This window comes from Crassostrea angulata, chromosome 6, assembly GCF_025612915.1.
Source record: "Crassostrea angulata isolate pt1a10 chromosome 6, ASM2561291v2, whole genome shotgun sequence".
In the NCBI taxonomy this organism is placed as follows: domain Eukaryota; kingdom Metazoa; phylum Mollusca; class Bivalvia; order Ostreida; family Ostreidae; genus Magallana; species Magallana angulata.
This window is the reverse complement of record NC_069116.1, coordinates 42,212,135-42,222,256: the sequence shown is the minus strand read 5'-3', so window position 1 is coordinate 42,222,256 and position 10,122 is coordinate 42,212,135. Positions and strand designations below refer to the sequence as shown.

Sequence of the window (10,122 nt, the reverse complement as noted above, 5' to 3'; positions counted from 1 at the left end):
CTTTTGCTTTGTGAACTTTGTAAATTTTTTTTTACCTGTACATCTAATAATATCTATGATCTGAAGAAAATCTGTCCACTCTGATTTCAGAATAAACTTTTGTTAAGCTTTGCTAAATGACAAAAACAAAACTTGTGGGTGTCTGTCTACCACTAAACCACAAAAAATCATATTCACCAGAATACCACATAACCACACAAATTCATATTAACCAGAATACCACTAAACCACCCAAATTCATGTTCACCAGAATACCACTAAACCACACAAATTCATGTTCACCAGAATACCACTAAACCACACAAATTCATAGTCACCAGAATACCACTAAACCACACAAATTCATAGTCACCAGAATACCACTAAACCACCCAAATTCATGTTCACCAGAATACCACTAAACCACACAAATTCATATTCACCAGAATACCACTAAACCACACAAATTCATATTCACCAGAATACCGCCCCCCCCCCCTCTTTTTTTCATCCATTATAGAACTTATTTTCAACGTCATTAATTGACCCATCAAATGATTTTAAAGTAGATTCTTTACTATAGTCAGTCTCAAGTTATTGCTTCCATTAATTTTTGATGATTTTTAATAAAAAATACACATATCTGTGAAAGAAATACAATTAAAAACGATGAAAGGGAATATATCCAAGATATCTTCATTGAACTATTATAAAATTTCACAGGAACGAAAACAATTTTCTTACGGAGATTTACAATGGGAAATGTTTACATCTTTTCTCCATTCGGAAGTACTCGGGATACCTCGCGCAATTTGTTAACGTTATCATCCGGGCTTATTAATGGCTGATGCAATGCAAAATCTCCGTAGACTTGAAGCAGTAGAGGGAGCGTTTCAAAACATATAATCTGGACATTTTTCATATTAGTTGGTGAACGTAGTTTGAGAACAAAGGTATTCACTATTATTGAAATATCAAGGAAAAAGGGGCGGAAGCAAAAACTCAGTACAGAGTATAGATCGCTGTTAAGATGAAAGACTCATATACAAATCTACAGAAGGTACACTTGGTCTAATTATTTCATAGGTGTGAATGAATTACCATCTGTTTAGATTTTACATTTCACAGCCTGTTATTGAGTTATATAAACTGATGATTTTTTCATAGCCTTTTGTCCTAATTCTTACAAATCAACACTATTGATTAAAGAAGGAGCTAGTATTCATGTTATCTAAGTTCATGACATGTTTACATAACCATATAGAAATTATTTCTATGTGATGGTGTTAGTAAGACTAAAAGATACTTTTATTATAATCAAGGCTTTAACATGAACATCATACTTTTGCGATATGCACATCTTTATTAATACAGATGAAATTATGAGGGTTTTTTCATACCTTTTAATTTCATATTTTTAATTTTTTGATACTGGAGAATGATACTAGAACTGTTGTTCAGGTGAGTGTTGTGGCTTATGGGCCTCTTGTTTTAAAATGTTGATTGTAGGGGACCTTTAATTCTTATCATAAGGAGTCATTAGACCTTTTTTCACAGCAAGGTTAAGTCAAGGTCATTACCTTTTCTTTTAATGAATTGGATAAATACAACAGTATGAAATGATTGTATGTTCCTATGCAGTGTACCAGCTTTAAAGGAATTATTTTCCTGGCTAGGTTTTTTAGCTCACCTGAACCGAAGGTTCAAGTGAGCTTTCCCGATCACCTGTTGTCCGTCCGTCCGTAAACGTTTCACATTTTTTACTTCTATTTTAAAACCACTGGGCCAAATTTAACCAAACTTGGTACAAAGCATCCTTATGGGACCGGGTTCTAAATTATTAAAATAAAGGGCGTAACCCTTTTTAAAAGGGAGATAATTTCAAAACAGTGAGTATAGGGTATGTGTCTTTAAAAATCTTCTTCTAAAGAACCACTGCATCAGATATGCCAATATTTACACAAAAGCTTCCTTATATAGTGAAGAAATCGTGACCCTCGAACCTAAACTGGGGCCCCAGGTGGGGTTCCTGGCAAATTCAAAATTTACAAAATGACAGGTACTAGAAAGGAAAATATGCAAACATTGTTGGGGGGGGGGGTATTGGGATTGGGGAAAATGTTGAAAGGGTTAGCTGATGAAGGTATTGATTGTACATGTATATAAATTTGATGATAAAAAACTTAAAAGTGCATAAAAGTTTAAGTAAAAGCTTGTTCAACTTGAAGGTAGTTAGGACCTGAGTTAAATATAATTCAAAATAAAAGGGCACCTCAGAATGACTATTTAATAACGAGTAAGTAATAAAAAGAAACTGATTGAAGTAAACGTACATTGTATTTATGCCATGACAGAGGATCAATCAATTAGTCAGGTTTTATATCTGGACTTTTTTTTCAAAATATTTTATTTATTTTAACGTTAAGGAGGGGTGGGTCTGTTATGAACTTATTATTCACCGTGATGAATACCAGAAGCCATAATGGCATTCTATTGTGCACTTAAATTGATAATCGAAATTTCAGCTCTAAACAAGTGGTAGAAGTAGTCAGGAAATAAAAGAAAAATATATATGGTCAACTACTTTGCCCAAAAAAAATTTGAAATGTCATTTTTACCTTTAATTTTGAATGGGGAAATCAAAGGACTGAAATTTTAGAAACAGAAATCGGATTTGCGACGTTCTTTTCTTTTTTTCTTTTTTTTTAAAAAGGAGAACTGATACTAACAGTGCAATTCCACATGGTGCTTGTTTTTCGGTAATAGTCGAGTATTTCCGTAACAAATATCGTGACAATTTGGCATTCTACTTTAAAGAGAAAATTTATGGTTCATAAACAGGAAATATGGGATGGACAATGCCCCGTACTCTGGTGGTCCCTGCTTCGCGAATTTTCCTCTTCCAGTATAATTTGGAAAATTCCGATCTGCTAACAGAATTATGAGATACTAAACACTGGCCGCAAATCACTGATGTATGCTTAACTTTTGATGAATGTATACTTAATTTCATGTTTCTTCATTGACATCTGTGAAATTATATTTTTCGTTTGACCACTTCTGGGGATTGAACTGGTGTTGCAGACGATAAGGAGAAAGCATGCTAATAGTCCAATGCTGTCGACTCTTGGCGCTCTGTCCAAGTTATATTTGGTCCTTTCTTAGTTAATGAACAAAAATGTCTTTCAATCTAATTAAAGGAGAACTTCGTTGATGAAAGAGAAAGCAAAAAATTCTATCTAGAACTGTTAGTTTTTGCCGGAGTGCAAATGGAAGGCGATGAGATTAACGAATTCTATCGATTTGATGGAAGGGTCGGGACCGACTCTCTCATTAAGTGCTTGGGAGTTTAATCAAGCTCTTTGTGTTGCATATAATCATGGTCTGAATTAAGCAAGAAACCGCCATTCAAACTAGGATATGTGTACATACAAAAGATCTCCTAAATGTTCGCTAAGAACAATTTTCTTGAAACAAATTGGTTTGATGCAGAAATAGAACATACAGCCCCTCTATCGGAAAATTGGGAATTATGTTCGACCGAATGAATCCACTTTTTAGGGCGTGGATAAAATTCATATTTGGCAAACAAAGGAACTATATAGAACGCCATATAATAGGCTCTACAGCAAATCACCATTAATGACGATTTCTTTTCAATTTGGACCATGAAATATTAAAATGCGTTATGTATTAGCTTCTAACAATTGCAGCTGTAGTATTAGTTAACATTTCTTCAATATTCGTCTTAAATAAATTTTAATACTCAATTTAATACAGTTTACTATAAGGGCTTAAAACCAAAACAATCACATTCAACCCCATGCAATGCAAGCAAATCATTTTCGATTCCCTTATATAGGCCTATACGAATATGTTTATACGGACCATTTTTCTTTTATCTCAAAAAAAACCCGATTTTAATCAATAAAGCCATCTACTGTTTTTTACACGTTCGTATAGTTTTGCTGAAAACTTCATTCATCAAAAGGAGAAAAAAAAATTAATCAGTAATATACGTGAATGAACCATTTCTGGTAATGTAAAAATGGTTATTGCAACGTCTAATGACGAGATTAATTATCGTAATCTCTTTGTAGTGCTTCCGCTAATGAACCGTGAGGTCACATTAAAGACCCCATTTGAACGTGATTTGAATCAGATAAATGAATTAAGTTGGCTAGACCTGAGATTCCAAGTTCATCTTTAATGGACAACGAGAAATCAAATCTGAGTATGAGAAGAACGACAACTGCGAAATATTATTTCATTTACATTTACATATATTTTACACGATAAATGTTTTACATTTAAAATATAAGTCTGTTAGATATTTTGAATATTATCCTACATATTGCTTCGTGATTTTTCGATGGGAGGGAGGCCGGTGCCCCGGGTATACGAGAAGCCCTGAGCTACGTGCTCGATCCGGACGTGGGTGCGACAGAAAGGCTCCAACAGCTTATCCACCCGGTGTCCGTAAGAGAAGGAACTCAACACCGGCCACAGCCGCCTCTTCTCCTGTTGGACAAAAGTTGAAAGAAGATGGGGGAATAAGATAGTGCAAATGCACATTTGGTTTAGTCTTAAAATACAATTTCAAATAATGTTATAATAAATGTTTGCAAAAGCACAATTTCAAACTATATTCAGTATTATAAATATTTCCGAATTTACGGACTTGTATTATTTTTATAAAGTTTCAATTGTTGGGATACAAAATGATATTTCTAATGTAAAGTGGGTCATCTCTCCATGTTTTTGATGACTGAAATAGTTTAGTTTTCCATTATACCTTATGTAGACTATGAGAAAAATGTGAAACACAGACCCACCCTATAAAAGAAAAGGCAATGAAGTTCTAAAAAAGAACACTAAATGGAGGTTTTGGTACGCATATATACGCCAGTTTAAATCAACATACTCCAAATATTAAACATATTTAAGAATTACAAATCGATATTTTGTTAGATATACAATGTTTTGAATGATTTTTTTAAATTGTCAAATTTGTTAATATCTTAATTTTTCAATATTTAATCCATTCTTATATATACCTGTATATATATAAACATTTCACACGCCTTATCCATCCATCTTCATTTTTTTAGATATCTATCTAGTATAATCAACGTTTTCTAGAAATAATTCAATCTGAAACGCGTGGCCAAGATTGAAGTGCGTTTTCCATAATTATTGTTTTTAAGTATACACTTTCCAAAAACTATTTACACTGTAAGTAAACAAAAAAAAATTAATTAATAATACAAATTTAAAAAATAAATCTCCCTAAAATGCAGTCTAATCATTTACACCGTCGGAAATCGTATCAATTGCATGATTAACAGTTTATATTATATATAAAGTGTCCGAAAATGGGATCAGACTGAGTAGCGCATGTGACGGATTAAAGGGACTTGGACACGATTTTATTTTTCCATTTTTAATAATGGGTATTGTTAATGCTTCTTCAAAATTTGAAGAGTTACAAGCAAGATACAGAGTTTGAAATTCTTTGTTTTGTAAACAAAGCTCAAGTCTTGTTATTGTTTACGTACTAGTATGTCTTATACATGTATTTGTAGGCCTTCAAGTTTCATACATTAGATTATGCTTTCTTTTGTTGATAATATTATTTTAGAACACATTGAATCAGTTTATCTTGTTTGCCATTAGTCATTTTGTCAAAGAAATGGTAATCTTTACAATAACTTATTTGTAAATAAATATATGATACAAGTAAGACTCGAGCTTCGTTGAAAAATGAGTTCTCACCTCTGTATCTCGCTAGTAACTTGATTTTTAACTTTGAAATTTCGGCCAACCATAAAAAATGCACATGTAAACCATTTTATACATAAAAAAAAAATTAAAAATCGAATTTTGATCTCAAATCGTGTCTGAGTCCCTTTGACTGGATTAGAGTTTTATACAGTGATGCCAGATGATAAATTTTGTACTGTATAAACTTACTTCCACTATTATTAAAAAAAACTAACATAACGCGGGTTTATGTATTTTTCTGCAACGTCGCTACATTTATATCCCGCACGAATCACCAACGAAAGTATTTTATTGTGTAGGCTTAAATGAAAGCCCTATTCATATTTGATATAATGTTTCTTACTTTGGTGGGCATTTCATTTTGTGGATCCGCTCAACAATCGAATCTCAATAAAAATTGTTTGATTTGGACGTTGATTTTACCCATGGCCGTCCATTTAAATGACGTATGAAATCACGTAAAATACGTGATATACCGGTCCAACAAATAATGATCACACTCACCTCGTCGTGGACCGCTCGGCCGATCTTCAGGATGTGGTTGCGATCATCGCGATGTATCTTACTATCGTATCCATTCCGCTGATGAAACAGGCGGTTGTAGGTGGAGAAATTATCGGCCTTGAAATACATCATACAATTCAATGTCGTACAAAATGAGTGTTGTTCATGTATATGACGTAGTTTTTGGACGAGGAGAGACAATCTTTTCCAGTTACAGTTGTTTCATGAATTATATACATTGTACTATAAGAAATAGCAGTGAGAAACCCGATGAGTGAACAATTACTTTGCACCAAAGTTGAAACTCAAATTATACCTTATAGGTTTGTTGCAGATTGGACTTTAACTCAGCATTCTATACAATCCCGTCATAATTTCATACATGTATACAGCATCATATACCGGTATTTGTATATATACAAAGTACCTGTACTTTTGACCACTTTTTTCCACAATTACTTACTACAGTAGTTCTGGTTCGCTTGCCGTAGAAACTATCTTTCATGGCCTCCAGTTCGTTGCTAGACCACTGTTTTATGCCAGGCCAAAGTTTCGAACCATCTCCGTTGGTGGCCAAGTGATTACGGCGAATTCTCTCCGTTCTCTGTTTTAAAATTTCAAGCAAAACTGCATTATTATATTTGATTTGGGGGGATGGGTAAAGGGGGTATGAATCCAATTTTTAAAGGTTTGATAATAAATGTGGTCAGAAATCTAGAGGAATCATGAATTTCGAAATTCCTACTTACGCGAAGAACATTCTTCCACAAACCCGCCATTTCTTCCGGCGATAGATAGTATTTCCCATAAAGGGACATCTGTTTGCCTTCTCCTTCCCCCATCATGTATCGTGTATCAACGAACTACAGATGAGTTACTATGACGTAACCATGTGGATACAATAGCATGACGTCATAGTTAACAAATATACCATAACGGGAAAATCAAATACTGCTTATTCCTTGTTCGAGATCCCTTAATAAAAGTGAAAAGTTGTGATTTATGTGGGGGGTTTTCAGCTTTTGATTTTGTATTTGAAGAATCGTTCAGAATGGTACACATTGACACAATTACATCCCCACCATGGAATGAAAAAATGTATTTAATAATGATCGAGATTTGAGCACTATAAACATATCTTAGTCATTCTTATCATTTCGACCATGCCAATGTTTTGAAGAACAGCAATCAAATGACGTGTAGTTTTCTGTAGGTTACGCTTTTAGTAATGCGTATGTGGGACATCCCGCAACCAGTCTCACGAATACTTGTACGTACGTAAGCTCATGCGACTGGTCGTAGGTGAGACGCCGCCACAGACCGAAGTCGTTAAATTAGATAGCTACTGGAATATCCTTTGTTTGTTTTTGTTTGTTTGTTGGTTTGTCTTTGTGTTATTTTTGTTTATTGTTTTGTTTTTGTTATAAGTACGAAAATCATTGAATACATGTGCTATCAAGATGAGCGTAACATATATATAAGGAACTACATGTACATAGATTCAAGCGTCGAGCCTAGGACCCTTCACGTCTCATTCTCAAGAGGACTTAAGGTCGTATGGGACACTTCTTTATTGTAACGCACGTTCTGTTGAAATAAAAAATAAAATTCAAGTTTGACAAAAAAAAAAACAACCTTTACTCAATATTGTTAATTCCAATGGGTCAGAGCGTTTACTACGAATATGTAAGCCATGAGTTCGAATCCCTCTGGGGCTTATATAATATTTTTACCTTTCCAACAACTTAAAAAAAATGTCAAATATTGTAAAATTTGAAAATTCTAAAACAGAGAAAGTATATTCCAAGTATAATTACTTTTATCCACATTAATACTATAGTATCGACAGACATACAATATGAAAGCAGCAATTAAGCCAAATGTGAATCCAAAATATCTTGGGACATGCAGAGTATAGTCCCGTTTTTCGATAAGTCGAAACCTACAGCGACCTAAGAAAAATCACGGACTGCACGAAATAATCATGATGATGTCAGACTCAAGTTCCCATAGGAGACAACTTAATTGGCTGTTTCTTTTGCTAATGTACATGTACTGATGTACATTAACAGTAATTTAGTTAATTTAACTTACTTTTTACACTCAATTCATTAATTTGTTAAAAAAAAAAATTTTACAAAAATAATCCTATATCGAAGAAAATTAAAAAAAAAATGTTTTACTAAAGAGCGCAGAAACTATATAAATATAAAACAGAAAACACCCGCCTAGATTCGAACACCCTCTTAGCCGAGAACCTCCGCCTATCACACTGTGATATCTTCGTTGACACATTACAGGAATAGTGAATAACATATAGTTTGACATTCAAAACTACTATTAAGCTTAAAAGTTTTATGTGAAAACCACGAATTTTGCCCATTATAGGTCAAGACTCCACTTTGATAAAAACCTATCCTTCAAATCAAAGTAGTTCTAGGATGGAGTCTAGATCCATTCATACTTAAAATCTGCAATTCAGCACAGGAATAGTCAAGAGTTTATATAAAATGCAGTGCATCTTACATTGTAAACCATTATCTGTCGTGCTCACAGAATGAAAGCACCCCATGCGCGGATCTAGAGGGGGGTCGGGGGGGTCCCGACCCCCCAATGGAAAATGAAAATTTATTAAATTTACATAGTAAAATTATCGCGAAAATATGCCTCGGACCCCCCCCCCCCCCGGCAAACACAATTATCCTTCGGACCCCCCCTGGAAAAAATTTCTGGATCCGCGCATGCTGACCCTGTTGACTTGCAATGTGGAATTCATAAATGAATGTTTAAAACACAACTATTCCATTTTCAAATATAATTTAATACTTGTATATTGGCATTACTGGTATTTGGTATAATACAATATGGGTATTGTTAAATTTCCATATATTTACATCACCCAGTGTCTTTGTCTGTGATAACACTACGTATCATTTTGTACTCTATAACCCATAATACAAATGACGCCAAATTGAGGCGCCAGCGGGGTTTGCTTATTTATTGTTAAAGATTTAATTGTACGATGGATTAAAATTATATAAATATAAGTAATAAGGTATCATTCTTTGAATATTATGAGGTGATAATTTCGGTCGGGGCGTGATCAAATCTATCATAAAGCCCTTTATTGGATTTGATCACGCCCCGACCAAAATTATCACCTCATAATACTCAAAGAATGATTCCTTATTTAATTATACTTGTGAAGTAATTTCTTTCAAATACATTGTCAATTTTCGAGATTAATCAATTTTGTTTTAGCAATGAAATATTGGTCTGCAGACATATTGGCCATTGTTTGCGTATCTTTTAAATCGATGTTACATTTTTCGATCGTTTTAGACGATTGGTTTAAGAGAGTCTTGAAATGTTTAAAGCAATATGAGCTGTATTTTTTAGAATTTTATTTTGCTGCAAAAACCTGCTAGTATGATAAGTCTGGATATAACTTAAACTTTTATGATAAATAAGGTTAGAAAAATCATTTTTGTCAGTGGAAAGATTTCTTTTCTAAGGAACATGTAGCAAATCAATTTTTGTACAGGACGACAATAATTTAATTTTGCTCCAACAAAGGCTTCTTAACAGCCTTTTTCACAACAAATTGGCGAACAGAAATTTATAAACCATGATATTTTTTGTCATTTTTGTAGAAAATAACATTTTCGTAAATAAAAATTCATCATGAAAATTGCAGCTCATATTGCTTTAAACAGCAATATGCTTTTTAGAGAGGACACTCAATAAAACTTACCTTTTCACATATCAACCACCAAAGAAAGCATATTACTATATAGCGAAATCTGTATACCAGTATTTGTTTTATACTACATGTACCTCATTTATTTGTCCCTC

General features: G+C 33.5%; 1 protein-coding gene across 1 annotated transcript; it reads right to left on the bottom strand.

The window, feature by feature from the left end:
• Window positions 1–4,030: 4,030 nt before the first annotated feature.
• Window positions 4,031–7,160, bottom strand: LOC128186557 (uncharacterized protein C5orf49-like). Its single transcript, XM_052856374.1, has 4 exons — window positions 7,017–7,160; window positions 6,731–6,871; window positions 6,268–6,384; window positions 4,031–4,500 (listed from the first exon to the last, which is right to left on the bottom strand). The coding sequence occupies exons 1-4, from the start codon at window positions 7,110–7,112 to the stop codon at window positions 4,327–4,329; spliced, it is 528 nt and encodes a 175-aa protein (XP_052712334.1). The 5' UTR covers window positions 7,113–7,160; the 3' UTR covers window positions 4,031–4,326.
• Between the last annotated feature and the right edge of the window lie 2,962 nt (window positions 7,161–10,122).

What these genes read in the sequence shown, in the direction of transcription:
- LOC128186557 (XM_052856374.1), bottom strand. Translation starts at nt 7,112, where the DNA reads ATGATGGGGGAAGGAGAAGGCAAACAGATGTCCCTTTATGGGAAATAC. An exon ending in TGTGGAAGAATGTTCTTCGC is followed by an intron (nt 6,872 to 7,016) that starts GTAAGTAGGAAT and finishes ATTTTAAAACAG; the next exon opens with AGAACGGAGAGAATTCGCCG. An exon ending in AGCGAACCAGAACTACTGTA is followed by an intron (nt 6,385 to 6,730) that starts GTAAGTAATTGT and finishes ATGTATTTCAAG; the next exon opens with GCCGATAATTTCTCCACCTA.